Source organism: Leptonotus elevatus, chromosome 13 (genome assembly GCF_054856555.1).
Source record: "Leptonotus elevatus isolate MCC_2025b chromosome 13, RoL_Lele_1.0, whole genome shotgun sequence".
NCBI lineage: Eukaryota > Metazoa > Chordata > Actinopteri > Syngnathiformes > Syngnathidae > Leptonotus > Leptonotus elevatus.
In genome coordinates this window covers 21207782-21226528 of record NC_141251.1, presented here as the reverse complement: position 1 = coordinate 21226528, position 18747 = coordinate 21207782, and the positions used below count along the sequence as shown (strand labels likewise).

The window sequence follows — 18747 nt, the reverse complement described above, 5'->3', positions numbered from 1 at the left end:
ATTCTCATGTATTTTAAATAGCATGAGGAAGTGAAATTAACCTTTTTTTGGGGGGGGGGGTATTACATCATCACTGTCTGTTTCTCATCTGTTTTTGGCCATTTTAAGAATAAATAAATAAATATACTCAGTGCAGGCTAGTTTTTAACAGGTAATTTTTGACATGAGGAAATCACCTGATTACTAACCAGTTCACTAGACTTTCTAATGTCTCTTAGCCAAAATGATTTTATTCAAACACTTCTTTTTTTTTTACATTTTCAAATCTATCTTACTAACATGTATTCCAGTGATAAAAGTCAGGTTATTGAGTATTGCTTAAGAAAAAACTTGTGTATTTATTATTCTTGAAGGCATGTCTGTCATTAAAAACACCAAATACTTCAACTCCTAAAATAAAATAATTTTAAAAAGAGAGAATTAAGTAATTTGAGTCGCTTGTTCCCGAGGCTTATGGAGCGTGTCATGAGCTTTAGCAACACATGGATTTTGCCAGTGAAATTAGTTTTTTTTTAATGAAGCGTTTCTTCTCTTTGCTCTGGTTGAACCTGAATGAGGAACACTTGCCCGCTTGTTCGAAACACCCTTTATTTACTTGTGCTCCAGATGATAGCAAAAAAGAAAAGAAAAAAATTTCAATCTCAGAATGAAAATTGCCGACAAGTTGTTCCAGTGCCAAATGACCTTCACTGCTTCCTGTCTGTAAGGAGAGGGAAACTTCAAACAGGAGGTAAGAGGTCAGGGCCGGCAGGGAAGTGGCGGTAGGAGTAAAGGCATTAAAATGGAACCAAGGCCGGAGAGGGATTTCTTCTTTATTTTATTACAGATGAGGAAAAGACACCCTCTTCCTCTGCTGGCGCCACTCTTCCACTTCCTCCCGTTTACTTTAAATGTCTGACTAGAGATAGATGAATACGTAGATAGGTACACGGATGATGATACATAGACGGATGATGAATAGATGCATACATAGATGGATAATGATAGCTGGGTGATGGGTGGACAGAATAATAAGATGGATGAGTGATAAATGTATAAATGGATAGATGAACAATAGATGGACCAATAAATGACTAATGAATGCATGGAACTAAGGATGGCTAAATGGAATGATCGATAAATGGATTATGTAACTATAGACAATCACACGAGTACAATAAGCAAGGCAGTCATCCTTATAAATCACTTTTCTTTATTTAAATCAGCGTTAGGCAGTTATGCTATGAACAACAACAGAATCAAAACAAAATGGTGGCCACACAAAAAAAAAGCAGACATAAAATAAAACATGAACTGCACTTGGCACAGGGTAAGACATGCACAGAAACAGAGGGAAAGAAAAATATACAATCAAAAATCCTTATCAAAAAAATAACATGGTGAAGTGTCTCCAGTATTGATCACACCGGGGGAACTCAAAAAAAATAAACAAAATCTAAAATAAAAACCAGCCATTTCCATTTAAACCTGCTATTTGCTGCGTTTTGAGTAAATATACAACACCAGGCCTTTTTGATCAACACTAAGGCAGATTAAACACCCCCTCACGCTGGAAAGTACCATCACACAAATAAATCATAGCAAACTTCTTTATCATCATTCATTTTTTATGTGAGCTCCTTTAAGGTAGGGTTTCCCAAAAAGCGAAATTTTTCGCATTTTCATCAAGTAAGCACACCATTTCGGGGTCATTTTGGGGGGTGAATTCACAAACCTGATACTCCGTTTATGATGATCCAGACATACAAAGTTTCAACAATTTGCTTTTATGCTCAGTTACAACCATACTTCGTGCTTATTATTTCCGTCATTTCAACATTAGACATACGTAACCTAGAATAGACTATGTTTTGGTTTGTGTAAAGATTCAGTTAACGTAAACTGAGGGCCCTCTGTAGCATTTGTGTGGCTAAGCTGTGCAGCCAATAACACTGCAGCACAGCTTTTTTTTCAAACTACAACATGATGCTGTGGGTTTTGACAGCGGATATACGCGTAACGACATGTTTCATGCAGGGCAGCTCACAAAAATGTACAGAGCATTGGTGTAAATTAGCCATACACTACATAAGCATTTCTACCAATTCGGGTTTAATCATATTTGGTTGGTCACTACTGGCTTATTGCATAGTTGTTGGGACCGCCATAACTAATCGAAATTGGCCTGCTAAATTTGGTGCGTTGCAACTTGCATGCAAAATTGGGTTTTATCGCCACTTTTCCGAGGAAAGACACACATTTTCGGGAAACCCTGCTTTGAAGGGAGTTCAACTTCATTTAAACCAAACTTCTGTTACCACGGTTACACTCCATTTATAATGGTAGTAGTGCACTGCAACAAAGGTGAGGGGAAGAAACAAAAAATAAGTCATCCCTCTCCCCCTGGAAGAAAAAAAAAACTGCCACATAAAAATGTGATTAGTCGCAGGAAAAAAAATATGCTGGGTGGACCCTGATTGTGATATCAAAAAGCTTGTAGGCTTCCCTTCAAGGCATCCCGGACTTTCTCCGTGAAGTGGCGGCGACATTTAACTTTTCTTTTACGTTATATGGGAAGTGTGCAAAAAAGATGGAACCGTTTGCCAGGAGAGGTGAAGGTGGAAAAGGGAAAGGCGACAGCGGGAAAGAGGAGAGTTGATGGCGGAAAGAGGAAAAGGATAAATAGATATATTTTTATGTGTGTTTTTATCTGACGGTAACACCAAGCTTTTGCAGAACGCGCACCCCCTTCTCCTGGTACTCCTCGCGGGTGAGCCAGAAGTTGTCCTTGTCCTTCATGATGTCGGCTAGTACCGCCCCGCCCAGGAACACCATGTGCTTCCGCCTGGGAGGGTCCTCGATGCGGATCTTGAATTTCTGTTAAAAAAGAAAATGACAGGAAGTGTACGTCAAAGACATGTCTGATTTACAAGCATCCACATCAGACACATAAATTGTTCAATTCTCCTGTTATTTTTGTTGGGGATATTTCGAAAATAGTGCACACAGCTGATGCACAGGCACTCAATACGCAGACTGACTAACCAAGACAGACTAATTTGAGTAAACAACTGGCACACACAGCATTCAAAGTCACAGATGCTTAAGTGTAGATTAAAATGTGACCCCAAGTGAACAAAAACAAAAAACGCTACTCGCATGCAAATATCGTCTTGGTATTGTTTTTTAATAATGCAAATCAACTTTTATAGGAATACACCAAATCGATGGAATAATTGGTAGAATAAGCCATTTTAAAACTATTTGATAGCTGCAGCCCTATAAAACGCATGGTTATGAGGCTTAAACAACATATTAGCATACAGTTGCACAACATTGAGACCTCAATTCTGCGAGTAGCCAAGATGTTATGCTGTATGGGTGTTTTGCTTTTTCTTTGGCATTTTTGGTCAGCAGTCTTCACGTTTTTAAAGCTGTATTAAGCAAGTTTAAATGTTAAAATTACAGATTTTTACACATCTATATGCAGAAGCAATGCCCTGATTGTATAGAGCAAGCCCTAACGTATTTACAACAACTGCATCAATAAGCCGATAATGCTCTTCTGAATAGAAGCTTTTCGAGGCGAAAACGCTAAGAATGTGACGTCATGCGCGCTCCCGTCTCCGGGTAGAGTTTACAATACTTTTCTTTTTTTAACTTCCACACAGTTGTTTCCATTTCTTTTTTGTGTGATTTGAATGTAGTGCTGGAATGCTGATAAAACAAAATAAAATAAAAATATATAAGTTTCCACCTCTGCGCCATAACGTGTAGAAGAAGTGCTCACCGTGAGACACTTGGGATAAACAACATGACTGCAAGTGCAAGCTTTTACATTGATGAATATGGAATCTGCCAGGAAAAAGAAAAGGATACGTTCGAGCACAGCTGGAACTCCAGGACGGACCCCCAAAAAAAGAAGAAAGGAGAAGTTTTATCCAGCGCGACAAAAGAAGCCAAAATATAGTCTGATAGGCGCAGACAGAGGACTCGTGTAAACATCAGAGCAGTGACAGTGGGTGGGTTTCCATCCACCAATTTGCATTAGAATTTTCAAGAATTGCGAAAAAGAAACTGAATAGAAACACCAGGAAAAAGAAAAGGAAAAAAAAGGCCCAAAATTCACCAAAACGTTTTTACGCTTGGAGGGGGTGGTTTTTGAAGCGTATCGAAAAAAGGAAAATGCGCATTTTGGTAATGGAAACAGGTTTTGCGAATAAGCGACAAGACCGGATGGATATACGTCGCACGTTTTGACCGATACTACGTCACGCACGTTTGTAGTCACATAAATGGCGGATGATAAAGTAAGATATGTTTGGGGAGACGAAGAAACATGAATCTTTTTATAATTAATTAAAGAAAAAAAAAACATTAATGGTATTTTAGATGCCTTTATTAACATCAGCTTTCAATGTAACGACACACTTCACTTACATGCGGGAGGGAAGCCAACAAGACAAACTACTTTCGTTCAGTCCGTCAAAACCAACATTCCCAACTGGAATTCCCCATTGTCCCAAAGTTCCGTCACTACAACGTCATCTCGCGGCGCATATTCGCAAAAGAAGAGCGGATGGAAACGGGCATGTCCCATGTCCGTTTTGCGCATTTTCACAAAATTCGCATAAAAATGTCAAAACATTTGGATGGAAACCTGACAAGTGACAGTTGGCTTCCTTTCTACTGAGAAGGTAAGATATGATTACAACTATACGTCAAAGTAAGTTGTAACAATAATGACAAATAAAGGTGGAAATCAAAAGCTAATATTGCTTACGAGCGTTGTAAATGTGATCTAGAGGACATGATCCATGTATGGCTGATACATAAGTGTTCCTGTGTTGCACATTCTGTTTTCTGCATTATGGTGTCGAGTGTTTAGTGTACACATCGCACGTCTCCCGGGGAAGAAGGGACTCTCATAGGTACGTGTTGTTGTTAGCACAAGTCCTATTTCGGCTCGCAAGTTAGTTTCTTGTTTTCGGCGGCGGCTGCGACCAATGGTAGCTCCTAGCCGGCCGGTTGTGTGAAGACAAATAAAAAGGTGCGATTACCAACCACATCTGCTGCTGGCAGCATTCTTGTGAGACGTCACAGTATTGTTCGCAACTTCAGCGTCTTTCCAATAAATAGTTTATATAAACAGAACAGACACACGTTTCCAATGCGTTCAAGAATACGTTTGAAATAAAGACTTCATTTTTAGTTGCTTGATTTGAAGTATTGTGAGGAACAAATGAATTCGAGCTTTGTGTATTTGAACTACCGCATCTTAGCCTAAAATATTACTGGATATTGATAATAATTTTTTTGCAAGCAACTGCACTATAGTAATTTATTCAGAATTGCTCTATCATTGTCATATTATCTTTCTATCAGTTGAAATCATCTTTGCTAGTCTGTAAATAGTGGCCTCTTACCAGAGGAGTTTCTGTTCACCCGTTTTCGTACAGGCTTACGCAGCTCATGCACGAGCATCATGGAGGCTGCATTTACACTTTAGTCCAGAGGTGGCAGTCGTGTGTAAAAAAGTTTCAAAGTCCTTAAGACAGCTTTAAAGTGAGCGTGTTGTTAACATATGACTGTTTCAAGTTTTACTAACAGCTTACCGAATCCAAATTCAAGTTTTGTTGAATGTTTTTACATTAATTTATTTTTACACGTTTATGCCTCTTGTTTTTAACTGCTGCTTTTTTTTGGGCTAAAAATGTTTTAAAGTAGTAATCTACTTTGTAACTTTGTATTACAGGATTGTTTAACACAATCACCAACATTACATTTACATAGACATGTGTTCTTAACAAATTTTATAAAACAGCATTTATATCACCTCTACACTAAATCCTTGTTTTAAACAGTAAATAAACCATTGGGCTCAGGGCACCACCTGGTGGCAGAACAGTACACTGCACCAGTTGAATGTGCACTGGAGGCAAATAAGGGTAATGTATTTGAAAGGTGTGAAGGTGTTATTATATTTAGCCTGTAAACTATATGTTCAGGTAATTATAACAATAATTACATCTAAAAAATCATGGTGAGTCTTAGCAAGAACTGACTGTATTCCATTTAAGACTGTAAACATAACCTCAAATAAATTTCTCACCGATAGCTTGTCCACATCCCCCTTGAGCACACGCTCCAAGTAAAGCTGCTTGAGTTCCCTCTCCAGTCGCGAGGGCAGCCCCGGGTACATGGTGGACCCCCCCGACAGCACGATGTGTTTATAGAACTCCGGCCTGGCGAGGAAGATTTTTGTGAAAAAAATTATTTTCGCATCACGTATGTAAAAGCTGCTTGCGGGCCGAGGCGCTCACCTGGTGTCGATGTCGGCCGCCTGGATGGTGTTGAAGAGCAGCTCGGCCACGCCCACTCCCTCCACGTTGATGAGGTGTGGCTGGAAGAGGGCCTCGGGCGCCTCGAAGCGCTCGCCGCCCACCTTGATCACACGGCCGTCTGGCAGCTGTAGACGCGATGGAGGAAGGACGGACATGAAAAAAAAATTGCGGTGGGGGTGGGGGGTTGTTCAAAAAAATATTTTGAATCACAGCAGAAAAGAAGCTGAAAATCTTAATAATTCGTCTAATATCAATACAGTGGTACATTGACTTACAAGTTTATTTTTTTCTGTGCTCATAACTCAGATCAATCTGATATACTTTCGTTACCATGACAACCTTGGGTGGCGCTAGAGTGTAGGGCTGAAGCGAAGTGTTGTCAAACTTTACAACTTTTTGGGGTTTTTCTTTTGGTTTTTCACAAAGAAGCGACTAGCAACAAATCTGGCAACTTTTTATAGCGTTATCTGAGACTTGTAGCCATTCCCGTCAGAGCAGGACATATTCGCCTTTCTGTACCCAGACTGCAAATACAAGTTCGGACAAGAATGTTAAAGTTGAAGCATAACTTGTACCTGTACGTGTGTGCGTCTGTGTGTATCAATAAAAAGGTTTCATTGAGCCGTGGGGGCAGCGTGAGGAAGTCGCCACTGCTGCAGAAGTGGCTGCGCAAGAAATGATGTCATGTGTGGTCCACGGGCTCTGCTCACATTGCCCTCCTTGTTTCGAGGGGACCCAAACACACACACTCACACTCTTTGACTCTCACACACGTGCGGTCAGTGAGCTCAGAGACACAACACGAGCTCGCCAAGGCATGCGTTTGGATTTTGTGGTTGTGGAGGGGAAAAAAAGACATCGGAAAGAAAAACAAGGCTGGCGAACAAGCAGCACCCCGCCGACCACCAGATGTTTGAATCTCAACTTTACGGCAGCCCCCGCAACAAAGCCCATTAATTAAGCATACACGCTTGTTATATAAAGCCATGCTTTTAAGCAAAGGGGCCATTTGTCATCCAAAGGGTAAACACCAGGCTACAAATATGCTGCATCTCACTAATAAAACAGCTGCGTTTATGTTGAACAAATTACAAATGTACCTCAAAAAAAAAAAAAACATTGACTATTTTAGTGCATTAAACACTCCCACAAAATTTAACTTTAATTAAAGCTCATATCCAATTTTTACAATGAGAAAGTCCCTGTCGGGCACAACATTTTTAATTACGCACCAATTTGATTTCACTTTGTAAAGGCAGTTGTACATAAAATGTTAGATTTTGTGGCATTAAGACAGCTGGACTCGTACGTTTTGAGTCTATCTGTTTGGGACCTTTGACATTAAGGAGAAAAGCCGCTAGCTCACTGGCTATACACTTGTCACTTCAAACCAAAATGTAGCTGGTTTCAAGTATAGTATAGTTCAGTACTTATCGTCATAAAATTAAATAGGATTCATATCTTTCGGAGAGTTCCTTGGACCTTTTGAAAGTATTAATCATGAGATGGGTCTTCTTTTGGCCCTAATAAATGATCAAAGACTACAAAAATTAGGCTCCAGGAATTTTTGGTCCAGAACATTTAATTTGTGAGTAAATTAACAGGGTCAAAAGAAGACCATGCTAGCGAGGTAGAACTTTTGAGTTGGCTCCTAGAACCAAAAGGTTATCAAGGCTGTGGATCAAAGCCCTAAAGTTTCCCAGACCTCTCATTCGCCCTGATAAAATATCCTCAACTGCAAATGTTCCTGATTCCAGGGTAAAATTCCCAACCTCTATTAGTGACTATAGACTATAAAGACTATAAAAAGTGACGGTTTAGTAAACAGTTTGAACAACCACGGGGAAGGCTCGCGAGGCTTCAACAGGTGGGTTTCCATCCACCTATTTTTTAGCCGAATTTTCAAGAATTGCAAAAAAGAAACTGAATGGAAACGCCAGAAACTCGCAAAAAGGACCAAAATTCGCAAAAAAAGTTTTTACGCTTAGAGGGGGGTGGTTTTTGAAGCGTATCGAAAGAAGGAAAATGCGCATTTTGGCGATGGAAACAGGTTTTGCGAATAAGCAACTACAAGACCGGATATACGTCGCACGTTTTGACCGATACTACGCCACACGCACGTTTGTAGTCACAATAAATGGCGGATGATAAAGTAAGATATGTTTAGGGAGACGAAGAAACGCGATTATTTTTATAATTAAAGAAAAAAACATTAATGCAATTTTAGATGGCTTTATTAACTTCAGCACTCAATGTAACAACACACTTCATCACTTACATGCTGGAGTGAAGCTATCAAGACAAACTACTACCGTTCAGTCAAACCAACATTCCCACCTGGAACTCCCCATTGTCCCAAAGTTCCGTCACTACGTCATCTCGCAGCGCATATTCGCAAAAGAAGAGCGGATGTAAACGAGTCGCATGTCCGTTTTGCGCATTTCCACAAAATTTGCATACAAATTTTGAAACATTTGGATGGAAACCTGACTAGTGTCCATGGCCCCGCACATAATGGCCATGGCAGGGCAGTAATCGCCTAACAAACAAACCAGTCAGCCACATTACACCACCAGAAAGGCCACCTGCGTCTACGCCTCTTACCGTGTAGGATTCCACCAACACGGTGGTCTCCAGTGCCAGCTTCTGCTCCTGCTCTATGTTGTAACCCACATAGCACAGTTTCTCCTTCATCATGCGCACTGTCTCGAAGTCAGCCGAGTGGTTGAAGGCGTAGCCTCGCAGCAGCAGCAACTATGGGAATAACAACGTCTGTGAGAAAACCAATGGAAAAAATTGTCTCCATTTTGAGGCCTAAAATATCCAGAACCTTGTGAACTAGTACACAAGTAGTGGTAATACTCACCATAGCGATTAAAAATAAAGCTTTACTATTAACAAAAGTTCATTATGGAGATCCCTCATATAAACGTTGGGCAACCCTTAGTCGCCACCCACAAAACATCATTATATTACTTACACACACACACATATATATATATATATATATATATATAAATATATATATGAACTCTGTTGCTAACCAAAACAGCAGCAGCACCTATCAAAGCATGTAAACAATGCTGAGACTTATGGAATGGCTTTTCTTTCCCTACCAGGACAAAAAAACAGGTCTTAACGTCTCAGTTCACACACAGCCAAATATTTCAACACTTTTGCTGACCAAAACGGCAGCACTATAAACAACTATTATTGTCTGTGTTCCAGTAGTCTCTCCTTATGAGCCTTATTTGTTCATTTGGCTACATTTCTCTATAATATTTTTTATTTAGTTTATTACTACACTTAAACTCAATATATCTGCAGCTGATGAATTACAACACTATTGCGTTGATGGTGACACCTTGATGAGGTAGCGGGTGATGTCCCGCCCGGCGATGTCCAGACGTCTGGTCAGGTGGGGCAGGCTGAATCCTTCATACACGGGACAGATGTGCGTCACGCCGTCGCCAGAGTCCACCACAACGCCGGTCAGAAGGCCTGTTAACACGCAGAAAGAAAAAAAAGTGTCCATAAAAATGAATCAGACACTCTCATTAAACCAAACAAACAGTGTTAACTGATCCTAAGGTCTCGGTCCTTACCTTGAGCGTACAGTGTCAAAACAGCTTGAATAGCTATGTAGACACCTGAAAACTGGTACGTCTCAAACATCACCTGCAGGAGGAAAGACAAATATCAGGCATGTTAACCATGTTTTTGCAAAACTACATAGCATTCCAAAAGATCGGCAAAAACTCTCTCTTAACTTCTTTCACTAACAGCCCAAGCTAAACTTAGCTCTCCCCGACCAACAACACTCGTCTCTCAATCGAGATGAATCTCTTCAACAGTTTCTTGACACAAATATCCACCATATATAAATAAGCTTACACACCACTGGTGATAGAAAATTATGACATAAATCAATTATCTTTTTTTTTTGACAATAAATGTCAAATTTCCCCTGTACAATTCAGTGGAAAGAAACATTCGGACTTCCACACTGTGTTGAAAGTGGCTTTCACCTACCTCTATGATCTTCTCCCGGTTTTTGGTGGGATTCATGGGGGGCTCGGTGAGCAGGATCTTGCAATTGCGCGAGTCGATGTTGAGCTTCTCGGATCCGAATGTGTAGTCCCACAGGTGCTTCATGTCATCCCAGTTGCGCACAATGCCATTCTCCATGGGGTAGTTGACCTCCAGCATGGAGCGCAGCTCGCTGGCCTCGTCCCCTACCATCAAATCCTGAAAAACGAGGATGGGAAGTAGACCTACATTTCATCTTATAGTCCCAATTCATCTTTGTATCAGATCAGTACTTAAACATGTCGTCAAACTCACCATCACACAGCTGATGATTCTGAACTATATTACCCAGCATGCACCATCACTCTGCATGCACTTGTTTGTTTTAGTGACGTTCGTCAGCTCTGTGCAACAACTAAGTCCAGTCTCAACACTGCGTCTGGAAACTTCAGAACCGATGACGATGGTGGCCATTTTATGAGTTCACCCTTTGCAATTTATATTTTCACTTTCTTTCCATGTGCTCTGTGTGTGTGTTTGGGGTGGAATCAGAAATGTATCCAAAAAAAAGGTGGAAGCTGTAGACCAGGGGTGCTCAAGTTCGGTCCTCGAGAGCTCCTATCCAGCCTGTTTTCCATGTTTCTCTCCACTAAAAAACCTGATTCATGATCAGGATCGTTATCAGGCTTCTGCAAAGCTTGCTAATTAGCTGATCATTAGACTCAGCTGTGCTGCAGGAGGGAAACATGGAAAACAGGCTGGATAGGGGCTCTCGAGTACCGAACTTGAGCACCCCTGCTGAAGACATTTGTTTTCATGTCCACCTCTGCATCTAAAATGAGCACAATACTTTAAAAAAATGTGGGCGACATTTTAGGATGATCCTAAACTTAACCTTATAAAGTTCAAATTAAACTGATCTTCCCTAAGCTATGGAATGCAAGGCAAAATTCACAATAGGCATTTAAGACATGAAAATTGCCTTCTATGCCTTTCTATGACTCTTCCAGTTTCTCGGTATCTCTGTGCAGGGGCGGCATGAGTCAGTAGTTTGAGTGGTCATCTCCCATCCGTGAGGTTGTGGGTTCGATCCTCACCCCTGGTGACAATGTCAACGTGTCCTTGAGCAAGACACTGACATTTTACCATTTTATTGATGACAATCTGTAACATTAACCTCAGTGGCCACTTCACTGAGAACATCCTGTTTCACAGCAAGGTAGTGTTCAGATTTTTTCATCCATCCCATTATTATAGACATGTCCACCGGTAAACTGGCGCTGGGGACTAATTTTTCCGACCTTTCCAGGGGGCATTACTTAGTGAGTTTGGAACAGTTTGTCCAAAAAAAAAAAGAAGGTTAACTTTTGTGCGCCGTACATTTTAATTATAACATTAACTCTTTGACTGCCAAGCATTTTCAGAAAAGAGGATGTGTGGGTGCCAGCTGATTTAAGCATTTTGACTGATCTTTCAAGGTCCACAGAAAATTTTGTGTTTGGACTATGGAAACACAGATACTACCAAATGAAAGATTGAAGTCTCATCTTTCATCAGAAAAAAGTTTGTTTCTACCTTATTCCGTTCTTCAGTAATCACCAATAGAAAATAGGTTAGTTTCACCCAAATGCTCTGTTTTGGACCAAAATACGGAGAAATCAAGCTTTTTGTGAAACGATATTATTTCATGCACTCTAGTGAATTTGACACCTTTTTTTTCCATGAATGATGCCACAAACATCTAAACAGTGCTTTACTTCTGTAAAACACTACCACCAACAATGAAAAAGTGTTTTTTGATAGCAAAATACGTTTATTTACATTCAACAGTGTAACAATTTGACAAAACAATTTGGCAAACTATTTACAAATGTGTGCAACTGTAGTACTATTTACAATTGCGTGGATGTTTCAACTACACAGTTTTACTTTTTGTGAGGTATATTGTGTAAAACTCCCCTGCGTGCAAGGGGACGCAGCAGGATTTGCACCACAGATTAGTTTCACTGCGATTGCCCCTTCGTGTGCACTTTCTTGCCGGCCTTTCTTTCCGGGGAGTAGCAGGTATATACTGCAGTGTGTGTTTGGCCATTTTGTCATCAAGTCTACTCTCAGGATCATGATACGGTGACCTGGTGTTACGTCTGGCTTCCTCATGTCCTTCAGTTCCTATACCGGGTGGTAAGAGATGTTCTGATCCATCTTATCCACTCCATTCGTGGTGGCATCGTAGTCCAGAACCAGTGCCTTCTCCGTGATCAGAATGTACCCACTCCTCCGATGAATATGCATTGGACTCGGGGTACTCTTCATCGTCCGATTGAACGTCCGCCTGTGCAGAAGTGCTCGCTTTCCGGCGTTAGCATCGCTAGCCGGTGAGGCTTTACGACACGATCGAAGCTGCCGCGTCAACGCTTTTAACTTCGGCGTCAACGCTTCCAACTTCGGCGTCAACCTCGGAGTCACCATCATCATCATCAATGTGCTCTTTAGCATTGGTCGATGCTTTTCGCCTTTGAAAAAAATGCTCAAGCGTGAGCTGCTTGCAACCGGTCGCCATTTTCGCTTCCTCAGTCATTCTCCCCTCAACACTCTAGCTCCGCCTCACGTCTTCTACTGACGCCTACCCAATCTTGTCCAAAGAGAGTCATCGCTGCCATCTAGTGCCCAAAAATAGTCATTATACTAACTCGACCTGCTTGATACTTTCAGCACAGCTTGCCAAGGCTTTCCTCCACCCGTTTTCAAAAAAACAAAAACAAAAAACCCATAGTGAACGTCTTTTAACGTCTTTGGCGGCACTCATTTGGATTTTACTAAACGTTATTAAACGTTTTTGGCGGTCAAAGAGTTAAGTACAGTTTTTTTCTTATATTTAAGGACAGTGTCAAGAAAAGTATGTTCAAACTGTGCATGTTTATTAGATATAATTTTGGGGAATTAATTGGCATTGACCCAAAATACAAATTCAAACAATCCAAACCACTTCATTGGTGAGGTCAAAATGATGGCTTCAATGTGTGAGTAGAAAGCAATAACAGTAACGAAAGTGGTCATATCATGGCAGGCAGGCAAGAAGATGATGCAAAGACCACACACCATCCTACACTTACCATCTTGTGGGAATTCTACTTCAACGGGGGGGAAACACATAGAAGAAGAGGAAGTTGTGTGGATAAAACCGCAATAGGAACAAAACAAAGATTTCTAAACAGCAAGAGGATGTAAGAGGAAAATCATAAAGCTTTATCTATTTAATTATTTACAGGTATCTTTATGTTAAATGTAATATCGTTAAAATATTTGGCAATATATAATATTTTTTAGTTTGATAAAACCGCATACTGCTGGCCGTTATTTAAATAGGAATGAATTAATGTGTCAACATTAATTAAAAACTACCAGACATTTAAAACACAAATGTCACTACATAAACGACAAATTAAATATTATTAATTTTTTTCCTCAATGTTAAAGTTTTCTAGATGTCAAAATATGTCTGTGAAATGTTTTTTAAATAGCCAATGCTCATCCGCCCACTTAAACAGCAGCTTATGTTACCAGGACAACCAGGTCGCAGCTAGGGTTTGGGAGAAGGCAAGCGGCTTCTACTTGTGGAACGGCACAATAGAGTAGAAGGGCTTGCTCACACACACTAACCCTAAACCCTAACCCTAACCCTAGGATGCTGAGATAGGACAGCCTACTTGTTCAGCCCAGAGTCAAAAAACAGTATGAAGCGCAGGCCCCCATAGAGACAACATCTGTATTTTCACTCACGGATGCAGCACTTCATCATTAAGCCTCGGAATTACACTCAATTAGTGTAGCGGATCTGTACGGGAAACATTGCCAAACACAAATACAGTTTATGACTAGGGATGCACCAAAATTGAATTTTTGGGCCGAAACCGAAAATGAGAAATGCTTGGCGGAAAACGGAAACGCCGCAAAAAAAAATTATGCCACTTTTTATTATCATTGCATTTATTATAATTAATTAAAATGATAAGATTATTATAAAATATTTAGGCCTATTTAGCATGGGCACAATATAAATTGAAATGTGTCCACACCACAGACATCAGAGACATGTTGGCGAATGGTACTTTCAACACCAAACGCAGGGTGAGTAACTGAGCATTGTCTGGCGGTGCAATTGCACTTTATAGTCAATGTACAGTAGTTCACACCGGCAGGCACGGATGCGTGCAGTGCTGTGCAAATGACGCATTTGTAGGCTATTTGGAGCGGGACAAGTGAAAAAATGGAAGCGCTCGAGGGGCTCTCATCAAAGAAAAAAAGGAAGGCGAAAGAGTGGCTCACCTGTAGTGCAGTACTCTCGTTTTTTTTTTTTTTTTTTTTTTTTTTTTTTTTTTTTACATAGTTTACCAAGTGACCCTCTCCTTCTCCGGTGTGCACAATGAAGCTGCCGGTACTTTCAAATGCCAGCGAGCAGCAAGACGGACACTCACTCCCGTGTTTGGTGTTTAATTCATACAGACACTTGATTGCAGCGTGTGTTTTTTGTTTTTGTTTTTGTTTTGCTTACTTCACCACAACATCCTCTTTCGGCCATATTCTTTGGACGTTAATTTTATTTTGGCCAAATGCCGAAAATGCACATTTTTGGACGAAAATTTTCGGTGGCCGAATATTCGGCGCATCACTATTTATGACATCATAATTTGGCAAAATCATTTTAATGTGGATTTTAAGGGTGGGAGGTTAAAAAAAATTTATTTGGTGAATAAAAATTTGCATGGAAAAAAAAAAAGGAGGTGTTGTGTACCTTGATCTCAATGTTTCCCACTTTGGCCGTGGATCGAATAATGGGCCTGCCCACCAAGGCAGGAAAGATGTGCTCTGGGAAGTTGGAGCCAGCATAGCCGCACTTGACAAACTACAAAACAAAAAAGTTGGCACATGAAATTGTGAGGACATTTAAATACATATGACATTTATTACTAGAATCATTTTCACTTTTTTGTATGACAAGAAAGGAATCCGGTGGAAGACAACCACAGAGTCAGTCACACTGAACATTTCAAAATACACGGTGTCTATTTATGTTGCAAAAGCAGTCAAATATCCACATTGGACACTTTAGGCTTGATGCATGTGCTTTTAAGCTGCACTCATTTTGCTGGGGTCATCGTGCCTCACCTGTACAACTCAATGTATGTCAAATTGGTGGTTATATATTTAAAATGTTTATTTTTCTAAGAATGTTTACTCAAAACTTATGATAAATATTTCCAAGAGAAAGCACTTGTACATTTTCTCTAAAGATTTGTTTTTAATCATAGTATTTCTGTGGAGGTTGATGCAACGAAATGCGGGGTCAGGGGGGAATTTTTTTTTGGGGGGGGGGTGTAGTTTTAGAGCTTGTCAGGAGAATTTAAAATCCCAGAAAGAGAGGAACAAAAACAATTGTTTTGTGTTGTGTTGTCTGTAAGTGGGGAGGGAGTCTAAGATATTATATATATTACATATTGCTCCAAGAAAACAAGACTAAAAATATATCACAAAAATAGCATTTAAGCAGGGGTGTGTGTACACTTTAAATTGACTTGTTTTTGTCTTTTCCATCCATTCCAACCACGCCTGGAAAAATTAATCTGAGCAGTGAGGAGAATTTTTTTTACCCATAGATGTTAAAAAGGTGTACAGATGACACATTGTATTACACTGAACGTCTTTTTATGGCTTATTTTCTGCAACATCCTGTTTCAATGCTGAAAAGCAGCAAGAGAGGAAGTCTCTTCTGCGAAAAGAGTCAACTATATCACATTTCTGCACACATGCAAACTGGTCAGCTACTGACTGGGGTCTAATTATACTACAAATATCCAACATTATCAATGCAATTATGGCGCTTAAATCTGCGTTTAAGCGCAAGTAAGAATGCTGTACGTGTGGAATATGTGACTAGTATTTAGTAAGTCTACCACTTCCGGGTGGGCCTGTCGACATGTAAAATGCTCTACCACATGCATATTATTTGTATTACTATACAAAACTTAGGGGGAAAATATTAAATCAGCAGTTTTAACAGTAGGAAGTCACAAGCTGGCGGATGGAAAAACGATTAACCCTTAATTGACCTGACACGGCCTAGCCAACTACGCTTAGAGCTTGCTAAAAAATAATAATAATAATATTCGAACCAAATTTTATTCAAATATTCTAAATAATTATAATATTCACCGGCGGTATGAAGTTCGTGTGGACGTTATCGTGACGTTAAACCACATCAAAGGGTTCCATTGCCCGTCGGAAAACAGCAGACAGCTGGAAAGCTAGCAGGCTAGCTCAGCTGCAGACGTACAAGTGATTATAAAACTACACGCTCCCGCTTGGTATGCTTTTATTTTTGATGGTCGAAAATATGTTAGTAGGATCGCAGTAGTGTATTCAGTAAAGGGGGAAATAACAGCGGCGTCTCTAAATGTATTTTCCATGTCACGTCTGGATGAATGAAAATTAGCCTCAGCTAGTTAGCCACACGCCCAGTTAGCACTGCGATTCCACTTCCTGATTCTTTCAAAGCGGTTAAAATGGCGACGGGTTAACTAAACGAGGGGGCAAGGTTCGAAACTCACCCCGGTGCCGTTGTCACACACCACCACTTTCCGTCCCTGGCTGTCCATTCTGTCGAAAGCCCCGGTTGCCACTGAACCTCCCCGCAACTTTTCTTCAGCAAGCCCGGAAGGAAGCCACGCCAGCCCGGACGAAAGGAGGCGGAAGGGACGGGGGCTCATCCGGCGCGTGCGCGTGCTCGTGCGCGTGCGCGTGCTACTTGGTATGCATGTTTTTATTTTGTGTGCAAGGGGGTGGGGGGACAAAATAAAAGGAAAATAAAAAAAATGTGGAGAAATGGCATACTTTATGCAAATTACATGAATTAGTGTCTGTGGTGTCTTTGAAGATGGAAGGACAAAAAAAATCCAGATGAAAGGGTGGAGGACCTCTCCATAAGATTGAAGGTTGGCTTAAAGTTTTTTCTCCATAGGTTTGGCACATTCCTTGAAACTGAGATGACATTTTTAAAACTGCAAGCTCATTTGGCCTCAGACTTACATTTGTGCACAACCTATCAGTTCATTAGCAAAAGCACATATCTTTCCCAAAACTGCTCACACATGCTCCACTCCAAGTTCCTTTCCCAAACAAAGAGTCGGTACAGTCACAACCTGTGTCAAAATCTAATTTCTATGTCATAAAAGTAGTCGGTGCCCCCAAAATGCATCATCCCTTTGGCATTCTGTGAGCACCACACGTCAAAATCATCAACATCACAACAGCAAACAAAATACAATTATATATATATATATATATATATATATATATATATAAACTCAGGGGGGGAAAAGGATTTTACAAGAGCAGTATTCAAAGTTTGCGGTTTGACATACTCACAGTCAAGGAAATTGCAACAGTTTTTATTTACACAAAGTTCAACAAAAGAAAGTGTAAGCCAAATTCTGTATATTTATGAAAAACTAATAACTAAAATCCTATCTCGCACACAGCGTAAATCAAGAACCAACTACTGTAACACTTTCACTAGCCTTCCCCCTCTTGGCCATCATCCTCATTCTCTTGGGCATCCATACGCTGCTCTCTGTTTGGCCAAAGGTTTTCATTTACATTGCAGCGGATATTTTCCCTTGCAATGCAGCGAGGAGAAAAACGGCGTGAATGTCTCAACCATCCTCTACACTGATCCCCTGTGATGTCTTCGCATGCAGCATCCATTGCTTGAAATAGGGTCAACTGGTCTTGTGCCCGATGTTCATACACGCTCCACCTCCAAGCGGAAAAAAACTCAATTGGATTGAGGAAAGGAGAGTATGTGGTAGTAGCTCCATGAGCATCCTTGGATGGGTTGTAAACCAGGCCCTGATGAGATGGCCATGATGGAAATTCACATTGTCCCACACAATCACATAGTTTGGTAGGTGAGGACCTTCCAGACCTCTCTCATTTTCTGTGACCAGATTAGTGTACAGATGATCCAAGAAAATCAGGAGTTTCTGAGCGTTGTATGGACCTAAACTGGGGATGTGAGTGGCCACATCATTCTCAGATATAGCAGCACACATTGTTATATTGGCCCCTCCCTGGCCTGGGACATCGACAGTCGCCCGCTGGCCAATGATGTTGCGACCTCGTCTGCAGCATTTGGGAAGGTTGAAACAAGCCTCATCGACCAACATGAGGATATGAGGCCTTTCTTTCCCTTCTAATGCCAAAATTCTCTGCAATTGGATAAAAAAGCTTAGCTGCTTACTTGGTTACAATGATGGACAAGAAATAGCTGACTTACTTGCACATATGGTATTGCAGGTATTTCACTCGATCAGTGTTTCTATCAAATGGTACTCTGTAA

The 18747-nt window shown here is 40.6% G+C and overlaps 1 protein-coding gene across 1 annotated transcript; it reads right to left on the bottom strand.

Moving 5' to 3' along the window:
- Nucleotides 1–1172: 1172 nt before the first annotated feature.
- Nucleotides 1173–17133, bottom strand: LOC147164181 (actin-related protein 2-A). The gene is made up of 9 exons (XM_086093826.1): nucleotides 16958–17133; nucleotides 15145–15255; nucleotides 10356–10571; nucleotides 9929–10001; nucleotides 9688–9824; nucleotides 8928–9077; nucleotides 6303–6448; nucleotides 6092–6224; nucleotides 1173–2856 (listed from the first exon to the last, which is right to left on the bottom strand). Exons 1-9 carry the CDS (start codon nucleotides 17114–17116, stop codon nucleotides 2686–2688), a joined length of 1296 nt encoding a protein of 431 aa, XP_085949952.1. The 5' UTR covers nucleotides 17117–17133; the 3' UTR covers nucleotides 1173–2685.
- Nucleotides 17134–18747: the final 1614 nt, after the last annotated feature.

Excerpts from the sequence above, each read along its gene's own strand:
- LOC147164181 (XM_086093826.1), bottom strand. The coding sequence starts at position 17,116 with ATGAGCCCCCGTCCCTTCCGCCTCCTTTCGTCCGGGCTGGCGTGGCTT. Across the intron at positions 9,825-9,928 it reads TTTGACACTGTACGCTCAAG|GCCTTCTGACCGGCGTTGTG; the intron begins GTAAGGACCGAG and ends GCGTGTTAACAG. Across the intron at positions 6,449-8,927 it reads TGTTGGTGGAATCCTACACG|CTGCCAGACGGCCGTGTGAT; the intron begins GTAAGAGGCGTA and ends TCGCGTCTACAG.